Here is a 19,284-nt window from a genome sequence, read left to right on the forward strand (position 1 = left end):
TAGTGTTCAGTGTCTGTTCCCTAGTGTTCAGTATCTGTAGCCTAGTGTTCAGTATCTGTAGCCTAGTGTTCAGTATCTGTAGTGTCTGTAGCCTAGTGTTCAGTATATGTAGTGTCTGTAGCCTAGTGTTCAGTATCTGTAGCCTAGTGTTCAGTATCTGTAGCCTAGTGTTCAGTATCTGTAGCCTAGTGTTCAGTATCTGTAGCCTAGTGTTCAGTATCTGTAGCCTACTGTTCAGTATCTGTAGCCTAGTGTTCAGTATCTGTAGCCTAGTGTTCAGTATCTGTATTCTACTGTTCAGTATCTGTAGCCTAGTGTTCAGTATCTGTAGCCTAGTGTTCAGTATCTGTAGCCTAGTGTTCAGTATCTGTAGCCTAGTGTTCAGTATCTGTAGCCTAGTGTTCAGTATCTGTAGCCTAGTGTTCAGTATCTGTAGCCTAGTGTTCAGTATCTGTAGTGTCTGTAGCCTAGTGTTCAGTGTCTGTAGCCTAGTGTTCAGTGTCTGTAGCCTAGTGTTCAGTATATGTAGCCTAGTGTTCAGTGTCTGTACCCTAGTGTTCAGTATCTGTAGCCTAGTGTTCAGTATCTGTAGCCTAGTGTTCAGTATCGGTAGTGTCTGTAGCCTAGTGTTCAGTATATGTAGTGTCTGTAGCCTAGTGTTCAGTATCTGTAGCCTAGTGTTCAGTATCTGTAGCCTAGTGTTCAGTATCTGTAGCCTAGTGTTCAGTGTCTGTAGCCTAGTGTTCAGTGTCTGTAGCCTAGTGTTCAGTGTCTGTAGCCTAGTGTTCAGTGTCTGTAGCCTAGTTTTCAGTATCTGTAGCCTAGTGTTCAGTGTCTGTAGCCTAGTGTTCAGTGTCTGTAGCCTAGTGTTCAGTATCTGTAGCCTAGTGTTCAGTATCTGTAGCCTAGTGCTCAGTATCTGTAGCCTAGTGTTCAGTATCTGTAGCCTAGTGTTCAGTATCTGTAGCCTAGTGTTCAGTATCTGTAGCCTAGTGTTCAGTATCTGTAGCCTAGTGTTCAGTATATGTAGTGTCTGTAGCCTAGTGTTCAGTATATGTAGTGTCTGTAGCCTAGTGTTCAGTGTCTGTAGCCTAGTGTTCAGTGTCTGTAGCCTAGTGTTCAGTATATGTAGCCTAGTGTTCAGTGTCTGTACCCTAGTGTTCAGTATCTGTAGCCTAGTGTTCAGTATCTGTAGCCTAGTGTTCAGTATCTGTAGTATCTGTAGCCTAGTGTTCAGTATATGTAGTGTCTGTAGCCTAGTGTTCAGTATCTGTAGCCTAGTGTTCAGTATCTGTAGCCTAGTGTTCCGTATCTGTAGCCTAGTGTTCAGTATCTGTAGCCTACTGTTCAGTATCTGTAGCCTAGTGTTCAGTATCTGTAGCCTAGTGTTCAGTATCTGTAGCCTAGTGTTCAGTATCTGTAGTCTAGTGTTCAGTATCTGTAGCCTAGTGTTCAGTATCTGTAGCCTAGTGTTCAGTATCTGTAGCCTAGTGTTCAGTATCTGTAGCCTGTGTTCAGTATCTGTAGCCTAGTGTTCAGTATCTGTAGCCTAGTGTTCAGTGTCTGTAGCCTAGTGTTCAGTATCTGTAGCCTAGTGTTCAGTATATGTAGTGTCTGTAGCCTAGTGTTCAGTATCTGTAGCCTAGTGTTCAGTATATGTAGCCTAGTTTTCAGTATCTGTAGCCTAGTGTTCAGTGTCTGTAGCCTAGTTCTCAGTATCTGTAGCCTAGTGTTCAGTATCTGTAGCCTACGTTTCAGTATCTGTAGCCTAGTGTTCAATATCTGTAGCCTGTGTTCAGTATCTGTAGCCTAGTGTTCAGTGTCTGTAGCCTAGTGTTCAGTATCTGTAGCCTACTGTTCAGTATCTGTAACCTAGTGTTCAGTATCTGTAGCCTGTGTTCAGTATCTGTAGCCTAGTGTTCAGTATCTGTACCCTACTGTTCAGTATCTGTAGCCTAGTGTTCAGTGTCTGTAGCCTAGTGTTCAGTGTCTGTAGCCTAGTGTTCAGTGTCTGTAGCCTAGTGTTCAGTATCTGTAGCCTAGTGTTCAGTATCTGTAGCCTAGTGCTCAGTATCTGTAGCCTAGTGTTCAGTATCTGTAGCCTAGTGTTCAGTATCTGTAGCCTAGTGTTCAGTATCTGTAGCCTAGTGTTCAGTATCTGTAGCCTAGTGTTCAGTATATGTAGTGTCTGTAGCCTAGTGTTCAGTATATGTAGTGTCTGTAGCCTAGTGTTCAGTGTCTGTAGCCTAGTGTTCAGTATCTGTAGCCTAGTGTTCAGTATCTGTAGCCTAGTGTTCAGTATATGTAGTGTCTGTAGCCTAGTGTTCAGTATATGTAGTGTCTGTAGCCTAGTGTTCAGTGTCTGTAGCCTAGTGTTCAGTGTATGTAGCCTAGTGTTCAGTATCTGTAGTCTAGTGTTCAGTATCTGTAGTGTCTGTAGCCTAGTGTTCAGTATATGTAGTGTCTGTAGCCTAGTGTTCAGTATCTGTAGCCTAGTGTTCAGTATCTGTAGCCTAGTGTTCAGTATCTGTAGCCTAGTGTTCAGTATCTGTAGCCTAGTGTTCAGTATCTGTAGCCTAGTGTTCAGTATCTGTAGCCTAGTGTTCAGTATCTGTAGCCTAGTGTTCAGTATCTGTAGCCTAGTGCTCAGTATCTGTAGCCTAGTGTTCAGTATCTGTAGCCTAGTGTTCAGTATCTGTAGCCTAGTGTTCAGTATAAGTAGCCTAGTGTTCAGTATATGTAGTGTCTGTAGCCTAGTGTTCAGTATATGTAGTGTCTGTAGCCTAGTGTTCAGTGTCTGTAGCCTAGTGTTCAGTGTCTGTAGCCTAGTGTTCAGTATATGTAGCCTAGTGTTCAGCGTCTGTTCCCTAGTGTTCAGTATCTGTAGCCTAGTGTTCAGTATCTGTAGCCTAGTGTTCAGTATCTGTAGTGTCTGTAGCCTAGTGTTCAGTATATGTAGTGTCTGTAGCCTAGTGTTCAGTATCTGTAGCCTAGTGTTCAGTATCTGTAGCCTAGTGTTCAGTATCTGTAGCCTAGTGTTCAGTATCTGTAGCCTAGTGTTCAGTATCTGTAGCCTACTGTTCAGTATCTGTAGCCTAGTGTTCAGTATCTGTAGCCTAGTGTTCAGTATCTGTAGCCTAGTGTTCAGTATCTGTAGCCTAGTGTTCAGTATCTGTAGCCTAGTGTTCAGTATCTGTAGCCTAGTGTTCAGTATCTGTAGCCTAGTGTTCAGTATCTGTAGCCTAGTGTTCAGTATATGTAGTGTCTGTAGCCTAGTGTTCAGTATCTGTAGCCTAGTGTTCAGTATCTGTAGCCTAGTGTTCAGTATCTGTAGCCTAGTGTTCAGTATCTGTAGCCTACTGTTCAGTATCTGTAGCCTAGTGTTCAGTGTCTGTAGCCTAGTGTTCAGTGTCTGTAGCCTAGTGTTCAGTATCTGTAGCCTAGTGTTCAGTATCTGTAGCCTAGTGCTCAGTATCTGTAGCCTAGTGTTCAGTATCTGTAGCCTAGTGTTCAGTATCTGTAGCCTAGTGTTCAGTATCTGTAGCCTAGTGTTCAGTATCTGTAGCCTAGTGTTCAGTATATGTAGTGTCTGTAGCCTAGTGTTCAGTATATGTAGTGTCTGTAGCCTAGTGTTCAGTGTCTGTAGCCTAGTGTTCAGTATCTGTAGCCTAGTGTTCAGTATCTGTAGCCTAGTGTTCAGTATATGTAGTGTCTGTAGCCTAGTGTTCAGTGTCTGTAGCCTAGTGTTCAGTGTATGTAGCCTAGTGTTCAGTATCTGTAGCCTAGTGTTCAGTATCTGTAGTGTCTGTAGCCTAGTGTTCAGTATATGTAGTGTCTGTAGCCTAGTGTTCAGTATCTGTAGCCTAGTGTTCAGTATCTGTAGCCTAGTGTTCAGTATCTGTAGCCTAGTGTTCAGTATCTGTAGCCTAGTGTTCAGTATCTGTAGCCTAGTGTTCAGTATCTGTAGCCTACTGTTCAGTATCTGTAGCCTAGTGTTCAGTATCTGTAGCCTAGTGTTCAGTATCTGTAGCCTAGTGTTCAGTATCTGTAGCCTAGTGTTCAGTATCTGTAGCCTAGTGTTCAGTATCTGTAGCCTAGTGTTCAGTATCTGTAGCCTAGTGTTCAGTATCTGTAGCCTGTGTTCAGTATCTGTAGCCTAGTGTTCAGTATCTGTAGCCTAGTGTTCAGTGTCTGTAGCCTAGTGTTCAGTATCTGTAGCCTAGTGTTCAGTATATGTAGTGTCTGTAGCCTAGTGTTCAGTATCTGTAGCCTAGTTTTCAGTATCTGTAGCCTAGTGTTCAGTGTCTGTAGCCTAGTGTTCAGTATCTGTAGCCTAGTGTTCAGTATCTGTAGCCTAGTTTTCAGTATCTGTAGCCTAGTGTTCAGTGTCTGTAGCCTAGTGCTCAGTATCTGTAGCCTAGTGTTCAGTGTCTGTAGCCTAGTGTTCAGTATCTGTAGCCTACGTTTCAGTATCTGTAGCCTAGTGTTCAGTATCTGTAGCCTGTGTTCAGTATCTGTAGCCTAGTGTTCAGTGTCTGTAGCCTAGTGTTCAGTATCTGTAGCCTACTGTTCAGTATCTGTAGCCTAGTGTTCAGTATCTGTAGCCTGTGTTCAGTGTCTGTAGCCTAGTGTTCAGTGTCTGTAGCCTAGTGTTCAGTATCTGTAGCCTAGTGTTCAGTATCTGTAGCCTAGTGCTCAGTATCTGTAGCCTAGTGTTCAGTATCTGTAGCCTAGTGTTCAGTATCTGTAGCCTAGTGTTCAGTATAAGTAGCCTAGTGTTCAGTATATGTAGTGTCTGTAGCCTAGTGTTCAGTATATGTAGTGTCTGTAGCCTAGTGTTCAGTGTCTGTAGCCTAGTGTTCAGTGTCTGTAGCCTAGTGTTCAGTATATGTAGCCTAGTGTTCAGTGTCTGTTCCCTAGTGTTCAGTATCTGTAGCCTAGTGTTCAGTATCTGTAGCCTAGTGTTCAGTATCTGTAGTGTCTGTAGCCTAGTGTTCAGTATATGTAGTGTCTGTAGCCTAGTGTTCAGTATCTGTAGCCTAGTGTTCAGTATCTGTAGCCTAGTGTTCAGTATCTGTAGCCTAGTGTTCAGTATCTGTAGCCTAGTGTTCAGTATCTGTAGCCTAATGTTCAGTATCTGTAGCCTAGTGTTCAGTATCTGTAGCCTAGTGTTCAGTATCTGTAGCCTAGTGTTCAGTATCTGTATTCTACTGTTCAGTATCTGTAGCCTAGTGTTCAGTATCTGTAGCCTAGTGTTCAGTATCTGTAGCCTAGTGTTCAGTATCTGTAGCCTAGTGTTCAGTATCTGTAGCCTAGTGTTCAGTATCTGTAGCCTAGTGTTCAGTATCTGTAGCCTAGTGTTCAGTAAATGTAGTGTCTGTAGCCTAGTGTTCAGTATATGTAGTGTCTGTAGCCTAGTGTTCAGTGTCTGTAGCCTAGTGTTCAGTGTCTGTAGCCTAGTGTTCAGTATATGTAGCCTAGTGTTCAGTGTCTGTACCCTAGTGTTCAGTATCTGTAGCCTAGTGTTCAGTATCTGTAGCCTAGTGTTCAGTATCGGTAGTGTCTGTAGCCTAGTGTTCAGTATATGTAGTGTCTGTAGCCTAGTGTTCAGTATCTGTAGCCTAGTGTTCAGTATCTGTAGCCTAGTGTTCAGTATCTGTAGCCTAGTGTTCAGTATCTGTAGCCTAGTGTTCAGTATCTGTAGCCTAGTGTTCAGTATCTGTAGCCTAGTGTTCAGTATATGTAGTGTCTGTAGCCTAGTGTTCAGTATATGTAGTGTCTGTAGCCTAGTGTTCAGTGTCTGTAGCCTAGTGTTCAGTGTCTGTAGCCTAGTGTTCAGTATATGTAGCCTAGTGTTCAGTGTCTGTACCCTAGTGTTCAGTATCTGTAGCCTAGTGTTCAGTATCTGTAGCCTAGTGTTCAGTATCTGTAGTATCTGTAGCCTAGTGTTCAGTATATGTAGTGTCTGTAGCCTAGTGTTCAGTATCTGTAGCCTAGTGTTCAGTATCTGTAGCCTAGTGTTCCGTATCTGTAGCCTAGTGTTCAGTATCTGTAGCCTACTGTTCAGTATCTGTAGCCTAGTGTTCAGTATCTGTAGCCTAGTGTTCAGTATCTGTAGCCTAGTGTTCAGTATCTGTAGTCTAGTGTTCAGTATCTGTAGCCTAGTGTTCAGTATCTGTAGCCTAGTGTTCAGTATCTGTAGCCTAGTGTTCAGTATCTGTAGCCTGTGTTCAGTATCTGTAGCCTAGTGTTCAGTATCTGTAGCCTAGTGTTCAGTGTCTGTAGCCTAGTGTTCAGTATCTGTAGCCTAGTGTTCAGTATATGTAGTGTCTGTAGCCTAGTGTTCAGTATCTGTAGCCTAGTGTTCAGTATATGTAGCCTAGTTTTCAGTATCTGTAGCCTAGTGTTCAGTGTCTGTAGCCTAGTTCTCAGTATCTGTAGCCTAGTGTTCAGTATCTGTAGCCTACGTTTCAGTATCTGTAGCCTAGTGTTCAGTATCTGTAGCCTGTGTTCAGTATCTGTAGCCTAGTGTTCAGTGTCTGTAGCCTAGTGTTCAGTATCTGTAGCCTACTGTTCAGTATCTGTAACCTAGTGTTCAGTATCTGTAGCCTGTGTTCAGTATCTGTAGCCTAGTGTTCAGTATCTGTAGCCTAGTGTTCAGTATCTGTAGCCTAGTGTTCAGTGTCTGTAGCCTAGTGTTCAGTGTCTGTAGCCTAGTGTTCAGTGTCTGTAGCCTAGTGTTCAGTATCTGTAGCCTAGTGTTCAGTATCTGTAGCCTAGTGCTCAGTATCTGTAGCCTAGTGTTCAGTATCTGTAGCCTAGTGTTCAGTATCTGTAGCCTAGTGTTCAGTATCTGTAGCCTAGTGTTCAGTATCTGTAGCCTAGTGTTCAGTATATGTAGTGTCTGTAGCCTAGTGTTCAGTGTCTGTAGCCTAGTGTTCAGTGTATGTAGCCTAGTGTTCAGTATCTGTAGCCTAGTGTTCAGTATCTGTAGTGTCTGTAGCCTAGTGTTCAGTATATGTAGTGTCTGTAGCCTAGTGTTCAGTATCTGTAGCCTAGTGTTCAGTATCTGTAGCCTAGTGTTCAGTATCTGTAGCCTAGTGTTCAGTATCTGTAGCCTAGTGTTCAGTATCTGTAGCCTAGTGTTCAGTATCTGTAGCCTACTGTTCAGTATCTGTAGCCTAGTGTTCAGTATCTGTAGCCTAGTGTTCAGTATATGTAGCCTAGTGTTCAGTATCTGTAGCCTAGTGTTCAGTATCTGTAGCCTAGTGTTCAGTATCTGTAGCCTAGTGTTCAGTATCTGTAGCCTAGTGTTCAGTATCTGTAGCCTGTGTTCAGTATCTGTAGCATAGTGTTCAGTATCTGTAGCCTAGTGTTCAGTGTCTGTAGCCTAGTGTTCAGTATCTGTAGCCTAGTGTTCAGTATATGTAGTGTCTGTAGCCTAGTGTTCAGTATCTGTAGCCTAGTGTTCAGTATCTGTAGCCTAGTTTTCAGTATCTGTAGCCTAGTGTTCAGTGTCTGTAGCCTAGTGCTCAGTATCTGTAGCCTAGTGTTCAGTGTCTGTAGCCTAGTGTTCAGTATCTGTAGCCTACGTTTCAGTATCTGTAGCCTAGTGTTCAGTATCTGTAGCCTGTGTTCAGTATCTGTAGACTAGTGTTCAGTGTCTTTAGCCTAGTGTTCAGTATCTGTAGCCTACTGTTCAGTATCTGTAGCCTAGTGTTCAGTATCTGTAGCCTGTGTTCAGTGTCTGTAGCCTAGTGTTCAGTGTCTGTAGCCTAGTGTTCAGTGTCTGTAGCCTAGTGTTCAGTATCTGTAGCCTAGTGTTCAGTATCTGTAGCCTAGTGCTCAGTATCTGTAGCCTAGTGTTCAGTATCTGTAGCCTAGTGTTCAGTATCTGTAGCCTAGTGTTCAGTATAAGTAGCCTAGTGTTCAGTATATGTAGTGTCTGTAGCCTAGTGTTCAGTATATGTAGTGTCTGTAGCCTAGTGTTCAGTGTCTGTAGCCTAGTGTTCAGTGTCTGTAGCCTAGTGTTCAGTATATGTAGCCTAGTGTTCAGTGTCTGTTCCCTAGTGTTCAGTATCTGTAGCCTAGTGTTCAGTATCTGTAGCCTAGTGTTCAGTATCTGTAGTGTCTGTAGCCTAGTGTTCAGTATATGTAGTGTCTGTAGCCTAGTGTTCAGTATCTGTAGCCTAGTGTTCAGTATCTGTAGCCTAGTGTTCAGTATCTGTAGCCTAGTGTTCAGTATCTGTAGCCTAGTGTTCAGTATCTGTAGCCTACTGTTCAGTATCTGTAGCCTAGTGTTCAGTATCTGTAGCCTAGTGTTCAGTATCTGTATTCTACTGTTCAGTATCTGTAGCCTAGTGTTCAGTATCTGTAGCCTAGTGTTCAGTATCTGTAGCCTAGTGTTCAGTATCTGTAGCCTAGTGTTCAGTATCTGTAGCCTAGTGTTCAGTGTCTGTAGCCTAGTGTTCAGTATCTGTAGCCTAGTGTTCAGTATATGTAGTGTCTGTAGCCTAGTGTTCAGTATCTGTAGCCTAGTGTTCAGTATCTGTAGCCTAGTTTTCAGTATCTGTAGCCTAGTGTTCAGTGTCTGTAGCCTAGTGTTCAATATCTGTAGCCTAGTGTTCAGTGTCTGTAGCCTAGTGTTCAGTATCTGTAGCCTACTGTTCAGTATCTGTAGCCTAGTGTTCAGTATCTGTAGCCTAGTGTTCAGTATCTGTAGCCTAGTGTTCAGTATCTGTAGCCTAGTGTTCAGTATCTGTAGCCTAGTGTTCAGTATCTGTAGCCTAGTGTTCAGTATCTGTAGCCTAGTGTTCAGTGTCTGTAGCCTAGTGTTCAGTATCTGTAGCCTAGTGTTCAGTATCTGTAGCCTAGTGTTCAGTGTCTGTAGCCTAGTGTTCAGTATCTGTAGCCTAGTGTTCAGTATCTGTAGCCTAGTGTTCAGTATCTGTAGCCTAGTGTTCAGTATCTGTAGCCTAGTGTTCAGTGTCTGTAGCCTAGTGTTCAGTATCTGTAGCCTAGTGTTCAGTATCTGTAGCCTAGTGTTCAGTATCTGTAGCCTAGTGTTCAGTATCTGTAGCCTAGTGTTCAGTATCTGTAGCCTACTGTTCAGTATCTGTAGCCTAGTGTTCAGTATCTGTAGCCTAGTGTTCAGTATCTGTAGCCTAGTGTTCAGTATCTGTAGCCTAGTGTTCAGTATCTGTAGCCTAGTGTTCAGTATCTGTAGCCTAGTGTTCAGTATCTGTAGCCTAGTGTTCAGTATCTGTAGCCTAGTGTTCAGTATCTGTAGCCTACTGTTCAGTATCTGTAGCCTAGTGTTCAGTATCTGTAGCCTAGTGTTCAGTATCTGTATTCTACTGTTCAGTATCTGTAGCCTAGTGTTCAGTATCTGTAGCCTAGTGTTCAGTATCTGTAGCCTACTGTTCAGTATCTGTAGCCTAGTGTTCAGTATCTGTAGCCTAGTGTTCAGTATCTGTATTCTACTGTTCAGTATCTGTAGCCTAGTGTTCAGTATCTGTAGCCTAGTGTTCAGTATCTGTAGCCTAGTGTTCAGTATCTGTAGCCTAGTGTTCAGTATATGTAGTGTCTGTAGCCTAGTGTTCAGTAGTCTGTAGCCTAGTGTTCAGTATCTGTAGCCTAGTGTTCAGTACTATGTAGTATCTGTAGCCTAGTGTTCAGTGTCTGTAGCCTAGTGTTCAATATCTGTAGCCTAGTGTTCAGTGTCTGTAGCCTAGTGTTCAGTATCTGTAGCCTACTGTTCAGTATCTGTAGCCTAGTGTTCAGTATCTGTAGCCTGTGTTCAGTATCTGTAGCCTAGTGTTCAGTATCTGTAGCCTACTGTTCAGTATCTGTAGCCTAGTGTTCAGTGTCTGTAGCCTAGTGTTCAGTATCTGTAGCCTAGTGTTCAGTATCTGTAGCCTAGTGTTCAGTATCTGTAGCCTAGTGTTCAGTGTCTGTAGCCTAGTGTTCAGTATCTGTAGCCTAGTGTTCAGTATCTGTAGCCTAGTGCTCAGTATCTGTAGCCTAGTGTTCAGTATCTGTAGCCTAGTGTTCAGTATCTGTAGCCTAGTGTTCAGTATCTGTAGCCTAGTGTTCAGTATCTGTAGCCTAGTGTTCAGTGTCTGTAGCCTAGTGTTCAGTATCTGTAGCCTAGTGTTCAGTATCTGTAGCCTAGTGTTCAGTATCTGTAGCCTAGTGTTCAGTATCTGTAGCCTAGTGTTCAGTATCTGTAGCCTACTGTTCAGTATCTGTAGCCTAGTGTTCAGTATCTGTAGCCTAGTGTTCAGTATCTGTAGCCTGTGTTCAGTATCTGTAGCCTAGTGTTCAGTATCTGTAGCCTAGTGTCCAGTGTCTGTAGCCTAGTGTTCAGTATCTGTAGCCTAGTGTTCAGTATCTGTAGCCTAGTTTTCAGTATCTGTAGCCTAGTGTTCAGTGTCTGTAGCCTAGTGCTCAGTATCTGTAGCCTAGTGTTCAGTGTCTGTAGCCTAGTGTTCAGTATCTGTAGCCTACGTTTCAGTATCTGTAGCCTAGTGTTCAATATCTGTAGCCTGTGTTCAGTATCTGTAGCCTAGTGTTCAGTGTCTGTAGCCTAGTGTTCAGTATCTGTAGCCTACTGTTCAGTATCTGTAGCCTAGTGTTCAGTATCTATAGCCTGTGTTCAGTGTCTGTAGCCTAGTGTTCAGTGTCTGTAGCCTAGTGTTCAGTGTCTGTAGCCTAGTGTTCAGTATCTGTAGCCTAGTGTTCAGTATCTGTAGCCTAGTGCTCAGTATCTGTAGCCTAGTGTTCAGTATCTGTAGCCTAGTGTTCAGTATCTGTAGTGTCTGTAGCCTAGTGTTCAGTATATGTAGTGTCTGTAGCCTAGTGTTCAGTGTCTGTAGCCTAGTGTTCAGTATCTGTAGCCTAGTGTTCAGTATCTGTAGCCTAGTGTTCAGTATCTGTAGCCTAGTGCTCAGTATCTGTAGCCTAGTGTTCAGTATCTGTAGCCTAGTGTTCAGTATCTATAGCCTGTGTTCAGTGTCTGTAGCCTAGTGTTCAGTGTCTGTAGCCTAGTGTTCAGTGTCTGTAGCCTAGTGTTCAGTATCTGTAGCCTAGTGTTCAGTATCTGTAGCCTAGTGCTCAGTATCTGTAGCCTAGTGTTCAGTATCTGTAGCCTAGTGTTCAGTATCTGTAGTGTCTGTAGCCTAGTGTTCAGTATATGTAGTGTCTGTAGCCTAGTGTTCAGTGTCTGTAGCCTAGTGTTCAGTGTCTGTAGCCTAGTGTTCAGTATATGTAGCCTAGTGTTCAGTGTCTGTTCCCTAGTGTTCAGTATCTGTAGCCTAGTGTTCAGTATCTGTAGCCTAGTGTTCAGTATCTGTAGTGTCTGTAGCCTAGTGTTCAGTATATGTAGTGTCTGTAGCCTAGTGTTCAGTATCTGTAGCCTAGTGTTCAGTATCTGTAGCCTAGTGTTCAGTATCTGTAGCCTAGTGTTCAGTATCTGTAGCCTACTGTTCAGTATCTGTAGCCTAGTGTTCAGTATCTGTAGCCTAGTGTTCAGTATCTGTATTCTACTGTTCAGTATCTGTAGCCTAGTGTTCAGTATCTGTAGCCTAGTGTTCAGTATCTGTAGCCTAGTGTTCAGTATCTGTAGCCTAGTGTTCAGTATCTGTAGCCTAGTGTTCAGTGTCTGTAGCCTAGTGTTCAGTATCTGTAGCCTAGTGTTCAGTATATGTAGTGTCTGTAGCCTAGTGTTCAGTATCTGTAGCCTAGTGTTCAGTATCTGTAGCCTAGTTTTCAGTATCTGTAGCCTAGTGTTCAGTGTCTGTAGCCTAGTGTTCAATATCTGTAGCCTAGTGTTCAGTGTCTGTAGCCTAGTGTTCAGTATCTTTAGCCTACTGTTCAGTATCTGTAGCCTAGTGTTCAGTATCTGTAGCCTGTGTTCAGTATCTGTAGCCTAGTGTTCAGTATCTGTAGCCTACTGTTCAGTATCTGTAGCCTAGTGTTCAGTGTCTGTAGCCTAGTGTTCAGTATCTGTAGCCTAGTGTTCAGTATCTGTAGCCTAGTGTTCAGTATCTGTAGCCTAGTGTTCAGTATCTGTAGCCTAGTGTTCAGTATCTGTAGCCTAGTGTTCAGTATCTGTAGCCTAGTGTTCAGTATCTGTAGCCCAGTGTTCAGTATCTGTAGCCTAGTGTTCAGTATCTGTAGCCTAGTGTTCAGTATCTGTAGCCTAGTGTTCAGTATCTGTAGCCTAGTGTTCAGTATATGTAGTGTCTGTAGCCTAGTGTTCAGTATCTGTAGCCTAGTGTTCAGTATCTGTAGCCTAGTGTTCAGTATCTGTATTCTACTGTTCAGTATCTGTAGCCTAGTGTTCAGTATCTGTAGCCTAGTGTTCAGTATCTGTAGCCTAGTGTTCAGTATCTGTAGCCTAGTGTTCAGTATCTGTAGCCTAGTGTTCAGTGTCTGTAGCCTAGTGTTCAGTATCTGTAGCCTAGTGTTCAGTATCTGTAGCCTAGTGTTCAGTATCTGTAGCCTAGTGTTCAGTATCTGTAGCCTAGTTTTCAGTATCTGTAGCCTAGTGTTCAGTGTCTGTAGCCTAGTGTTCAATATCTGTAGCCTAGTGTTCAGTGTCTGTAGCCTAGTGTTCAGTATCTGTAGCCTACTGTTCAGTATCTGTAGCCTAGTGTTCAGTATCTGTAGCCTGTGTTCAGTATCTGTAGCCTAGTGTTCAGTATCTGTAGCCTAGTGTTCAGTATCTGTAGCCTAGTGTTCAGTATCTGTAGCCTAGTGTTCAGTATCTGTAGCCTAGTGTTCAGTATCTGTAGCCTAGTGTTCAGTATCTGTAGCCTAGTGTTCAGTATCTGTAGCCCAGTGTTCAGTATCTGTAGCCTAGTGTTCAGTATCTGTAGCCTAGTGTTCAGTATCTGTAGCCTAGTGTTCAGTATCTGTAGCCCAGTGTTCAGTATCTGTAGCCCAGTGTTCAGTATCTGTAGCCTAGTGTTCAGTATCTGTAGCCTAGTGTTCAGTATCTGTAGCCTAGTGTTCAGTATCTGTAGCCTAGTGTTCAGTATCTGTAGCCTAGTGTTCAGTATCTGTAGCCTAGTGTTCAGTATCTGTAGCCTAGTGTTCAGTATCTGTAGCCCAGTGTTCAGTATCTGTAGCCTAGTGTTCAGTATCTGTAGCCTAGTGTTCAGTATCTGTAGCCTAGTGTTCAGTATCTGTAGCCTAGTGTTCAGTATCTGTAGCCTAGTGCTCAGTATCTGTAGCCTAGTGTTCAGTATCTGTAGCCTAGTGTTCAGTATCTGTAGCCTAGTGTTCAGTATCTGTAGCCCAGTGTTCAGTATCTGTAGCCCAGTGTTCAGTATCTGTAGCCTAGTGTTCAGTATCTGTAGCCTAGTGTTCAGTATCTGTAGCCTAGTGTTCAGTATCTGTAGCCTAGTGTTCAGTATCTGTAGCCTAGTGTTCAGTATCTGTAGCCTAGTGTTCATTATCTGTAGCCTAGTGTTCAGTATCTGTAGCCTAGTGTTCAGTATCTGTAGCCTAGTGTTCAGTATCTGTAGCCTAGTGTTCAGTGTCTGTAGCCTAGTGTTCAGTATCTGTAGCCTAGTGTTCAGTATATGTAGTGTCTGTAGCCTAGTGTTCAGTATCTGTAGCCTAGTGTTCAGTGTCTGTAGCCTAGTGTTCAATATCTGTAGCCTAGTGTTCAGTGTCTGTAGCCTAGTGTTCAGTATCTGTAGCCTACTGTTCAGTATCTGTAGCCTAGTGTTCAGTATCTGTAGCCTGTGTTCAGTATCTGTAGCCTAGTGTTCAGTATCTGTAGCCTAGTGTTCAGTATCTGTAGCCTAGTGTTCAGTATCTGTAGCCTAGTGTTCAGTATCTGTAGCCTAGTGTTCAGTATCTGTAGCCTAGTGTTCAGTATCTGTAGCCTAGTGTTCAGTATCTGTAGCCCAGTGTTCAGTATCTGTAGCCTAGTGTTCAGTATCTGTAGCCTAGTGTTCAGTATCTGTAGCCTAGTGTTCAGTATCTGTAGCCCAGTGTTCAGTATCTGTAGCCCAGTGTTCAGTATCTGTAGCCTAGTGTTCAGTATCTGTAGCCTAGTGTTCAGTATCTGTAGCCTAGTGTTCAGTATCTGTAGCCTAGTGTTCAGTATCTGTAGCCTAGTGTTCAGTATCTGTAGCCTAGTGTTCAGTATCTGTAGCCTAGTGTTCAGTATCTGTAGCCTAGTGTTCAGTATCTGTAGCCCAGTGTTCAGTATCTGTAGCCTAGTGTTCAGTATCTGTAGCCTAGTGTTCAGTATCTGTAGCCTAGTGTTCAGTATCTGTAGCCTAGTGTTCAGTATCTGTAGCCTAGTGCTCAGTATCTGTAGCCTAGTGTTCAGTATCTGTAGCCTAGTGTTCAGTATCTGTAGCCTAGTGTTCAGTATCTGTAGCCCAGTGTTCAGTATCTGTAGCCCAGTGTTCAGTATCTGTAGCCTAGTGTTCAGTATCTGTAGCCTAGTGTTCAGTATCTGTAGCCTAGTGTTCAGTATCTGTAGCCTAGTGTTCAGTATCTGTAGCCTAGTGTTCAGTATCTGTAGCCTAGTGTTCAGTATCTGTAGCCTAGTGTTCATTATCTGTAGCCTAGTGTTCAGTATCTGTAGCCTAGTGTTCAGTATCTGTAGCCTAGTGTTCAGTATCTGTAGCCTAGTGTTCAGTATCTGTAGCCTAGTGTTCAGTATCTGTAGCCTAGTGTTCAGTATCTGTAGCCTAGTGCTCAGTATCTGTAGCCTAGTGTTCAGTATCTGTAGCCTAGTGTTCAGTATCTGTAGCCCAGTGTTCAGTATCTGTAGCCTAGTGTTCAGTATCTGTAGCCTAGTGTTCAGTATCTGTAGCCTAGTGTTCAGTATCTGTAGCCCAGTGTTCAGTATCTGTAGCCTAGTGTTCAGTATCTGTAGCCCAGTGTTCAGTATCTGTAGCCTAGTGTTCAGTATCTGTAGCCTAGTGTTCAGTATCTGTAGCCTAGTGTTCAGTATCTGTAGCCTAGTGTTCAGTATCTGTAGCCCAGTGTTCACTATCTGTTCTCAGCTGAGAAGGAGATTACACAAAGCTGTGAACAATAGACATCCAGCTGTGTGGATTGATTTATGATTTTTTAAGAAATATGTTACCCTGAAATGTATTATATTTCTTAGATACCATGACGATATCTTGTTCTTGCCAATACTGAATACTTGCTCTTTGTGTAATTAAAAAGGACATGAAGCAACGTCATCTACTGTAAAGAGGTTTTAGGCTATATTCCTTTATGGGGAAACAGCTCATTGTGTTTTTATGGGGAAACAACTCATTGTGTTTTTATGGGGAAACAGCTCATTGTGTTTTTATGGGGAAACAACTCATTGTGTTTTTATGTGGAAACAGCTCATTGTGTTTTTATGGGGAAACAGCTCATTGTGTTTTTATGGGGAAACAGCTCATTGTGTTTTATGGGGAAACAACTCATTGTGTTTTTATGTGGAAACAGCTCATTGTGTTTTTATGGGGAAACAGCTCATTGTGTTTTTATGGGGAAACAGCTCATTGTGTTTTATGGGGAAACAACTCATTGTGTTTTTATGTGGAAACAGCTCATTGTGTTTTTATGGGGAAACAGCTCATTGTGTTTTTATGGGGAAACAGCTCATTGTGTTTTTATGGGGAAACAGCTCATTGTGTTTTTATGTGGAAACAGCTCATTGTGTTTTTATGGGGAAACAGCTCATTGTGTTTTTATGGGGAAACAGCTCATTGTGTTTTTATGGGGAAACAACTCATTGTGTTTTTATGTGGAAACAGCTCATTGTGTTTTTATGGGGAAACAGCTCATTGTGTTTTTATGGGGAAACAGCTCATTGTGTTTTTATGGGGAAACAGCTCATTGTGTTTTTATGGGGAAACAGCTCATTGTGTTTTTATGGGGAAACAGCTAATTGTGTTTTTATGGGGAAACAGCTCATTGTGTTTTTATGGGGAAACAGCTTATTGTGTTTTTATGGGGAAACAGCTCATTGTGTTTTTATGGGGAAACAGCTCATTGTGTTTTTATGGGGAAACAGCTTATTGTGTTTTTATGGGGAAACAGCTCATTGTGTATCTGAAACGAAGCAGGTCGGTCCCTGGAGACCAGATGTATCTGAAACTAAGCAGGTCGGACCCTGGATGGGTGACCAGGTGTATCTGAAACGAAGCAGGGTCGGTCCCTGGAGACCAGATGTATCTGAAACTAAGCAGGTCGGTCCCTGGAGACCAGATGTATCTGAAACGAAGCAGGTCGGACCCTGGATGGGTGACCAGGTGTATCTGAAACGAAGCAGGGTCGGTCCCTGGATGGGAGACCAGATGTATCTGAAACGAAGCAGGTCGGTCCCTGGATGGGAGACCAGATGTATCTGAAACGAAGCAGGTCGGTCCCTGGATGGGAGACCAGATGTATCTGAAACGAAGCAGGTCGCTCCCTGGATGGGAGACCAGATGTATCTGAAACTAAGCAGGTCGGTCCCTGGATGGGAGACCAGATGTATCTGAAACGAAGCAGGTCGGTCCCTGGATGGGTGACCAGATGTATCTGAAACGAAGCAGGTCGGTCCCTGGATGGGAGACCAGATGTATCTGAAACGAAGCAGGGTCGGTCCCTGGATGGGAGACCAGATGTATCTGAAACGAAGCAGGTCGGTCCCTGGATGGGAGACCAGATGTATCTGAAACGAAGCATGTCGGTCCCTGGATGGGAGACCAGATGTATCTGAAACTAAGCAGGTCGGTCCCTGGATTGGAGACCAGATGTATCTGAAATGAAGCAGGTCGGTCCCTGGAGACCAGATGTATTTGAAACGAAACAGGTCGGTCCCTGGATGGGAGACCAGATGTATCTGAAACTAAGCAGGTCGGTCCCTGGATGGGAGACCAGATGTATCTGAAACGAAGCAGGTCGGTCCCTGGATGGGAGACCAGATGTATCTGAAACTAAGCAGGTCGGTCCCTGGATGGGAGACCAGATGTATCTGAAACGAAGCAGGTCGGTCCCTGGAGACCAGATGTATCTGAAACGAAGCAGGTCGGTCCTTGGAGACCAGATGTATCTGAAACGAAGCAGGTCGGTCCCTGGATGGGAGACCAGATGTATCTGAAACGAAGCAGGTCGGTCCCTGGATGGGAGACCAGATGTATCTGAAACGAAGCAGGGTCGGTCCCTGGAGACCAGATGTATCAGAAACGAAGCAGGTCGGTCCCTGGATGGGAGACCAGATGTATCTGAAACGAAGCAGGTCGGTCCCTGGATGGGAGACCAGATGTATCTGAAACGAAGCAGGTCGGTCCCTGGAGACCAGATGTATCTGAAACGAAGCAGGTCGGTCCCTGGATGGGAGACCAGATGTATCTGAAACGAAGCAGGTCGGTCCCTGGATGGGAGACCAGATGTATCTGAAACGAAGCAGGTCGGTCCCTGGATGGGAGACCAGATGTATCTGAAACGAAGCAGGGTCGGTCCCTGGATGGGAGACCAGATGTATCTGAAACGAAGCAGGGTCGGTCCCTGGATGGGAAACCAGATGTATCTGAAACGAAACAGGGTCGGTCCCTGGATGGGACCGAAGCAGGTCGGTCCCTGGAGACCAGATGTATCTGAAACGAAGGAGGTCGGTCCCTGGAGACCAGATGTATCTGAAACGAAGCAGGTCGGTCCCTGGATGGGAGACCAGATGTATCTGAAACGAAGCAGGGTCGGTCCCTGGAGACCAGATGTATCTGAAACGAAGCAGGTCGGTCCCTGGAGACCAGATGTATCTGAGAGTGGTGGAAAATAAACATGTGGGGGGGTTCCCAAAGAAAAACGTGAAACATGTGACACTTCACATGCGTCATGTAAACATTTAGGTAAATAAAGGTAAATAACATTTAAATGTGTAATTTTGTATATTATATTTTTTATGTGAATATTTTCACGTGATTTGTTCACATGTTTTAACAAAAAAATCACATGCATTTTTTCCCCCTGTGATTTTTTTCCTTCCTGTTTCCTTTTGTTGGTTGTAATGCTCCAACTGGAGGGTGGCTGGTATCATAGATGCCATTTCCTGGTGTTGTGCCCTTGAGCAAGGCAGAACACCAGGAGCCCCAGCAGCACTCTGCAGCTCTCCAGGATATGTACGTGTGTTTTTCAGAGGGGTTGGGTTAATTAGAGGAAGTCAAATTTCAGGTTGCCCAATAAAGTGATCCTAATCTCTTCATCTTAATATGGGACAACACTCAGCATGAGGTTTCAAGGACTGAATAGTTAGTGGACTGTAATCTGGGTAATTTGTCAACATCTCACTCTCTCTGTCCTCTCTCTCCTCTCTTTCTATCTCTCTCTCTCTCTCTCTCTCTGTCTCTCTCTCTCTCTCTCTCCTCTCTCTCTCTCTCTCTCTCTCTCTCTCTGTCTCTCTCTCTCTCCCTCTCCTCTCTCTCTCCTCTCCTCTCTCTGTGTCTGTTCCTCCAGCGCCATGGGTTAGCTTTATTTCTCGTCATAACTCTGTGTGGCAGCCTGTTCTTTATCTACCACGCTGGTTTCCATGGTACCACCAACGCGGCCGTGGCGGAGAGGTCCAGAGACCGGAGTGATGTAGCGAGAAGAAGATGGCAGACTGAGCAGCAGCAGACCACCAGAACCCCACCTCCTCACCCTACAGTCCTACAGGGATACAGCGGTATCATCGACCACAAGGTAGGCACAGGTGGCCTTTTAGTTTTCTCTAAATTGATATCTCTTGTCTTCCTGTGTTCTCGCTTTCTCTTCTGCTCTTCCTCCCTCTCCTGTTCTCTATCTATTGTGAGGATGTACAGGTGGCAAGACAGCAGGATTTAATTTCCCCTCTTAATTGTTTTAGAATCTTTTCTGCTAAAGAAATCATCTCTCTCTCTCTCTCTCTCTCTCTCTCTCTCTCTCTCTCTCTCTCTCTCTCTCTCTCTCTCTCTCTCTCTCTCTCTCTCTCTCTCTCTCTCTCTCTATTCAATTCAAGGGGCTTTATTGGCATGGGAAACATGTGTTAACATTGCCAAAGCAAGTGAGGTAGACAATACACAAAAGTGAAACAAACAATACAAATGAACAGTAAACATTACACATACAGAAGTTTCAAAACAATAAAGACATTACAAATGTCATATTATATATATATACAGTGTTGTAACAATGTACAAATGGTTAAAGCACACAAGTTAAAATAAATAAGCATAAATATGGGTTGTATTTACAATGGTGTTTGTTCTTCACTGGTTGCCCTTTTCTTGTGACAACAGGTCACAAATCTTGCTG

General features: G+C 43.7%; 2 protein-coding genes across 2 annotated transcripts in view; one reads left to right on the forward strand and one right to left on the reverse strand.

The window, feature by feature from the left end:
- Positions 1-19,284, reverse strand: part of LOC139550071 (ubiquitin carboxyl-terminal hydrolase 33-like) — a 570,053-nt gene that overhangs the window by 211,010 nt on the left and 339,759 nt on the right. The window lies entirely within an intron of this gene.
- The window catches only part of LOC139550076 (alpha-N-acetylgalactosaminide alpha-2,6-sialyltransferase 5-like), a 132,425-nt gene that overhangs the window by 15,496 nt on the left and 97,645 nt on the right, over positions 1-19,284 (forward strand). Inside the window, exon 2 of the mRNA XM_071360687.1 lies at positions 18,469-18,693. Coding sequence (XP_071216788.1) covers positions 18,469-18,693 — 225 coding nt within the window. The remainder of the gene's footprint in view (positions 1-18,468; positions 18,694-19,284) is intronic.

Source organism: Salvelinus alpinus, chromosome 23 (genome assembly GCF_045679555.1).
Source record: "Salvelinus alpinus chromosome 23, SLU_Salpinus.1, whole genome shotgun sequence".
NCBI classification, from domain to species: domain Eukaryota; kingdom Metazoa; phylum Chordata; class Actinopteri; order Salmoniformes; family Salmonidae; genus Salvelinus; species Salvelinus alpinus.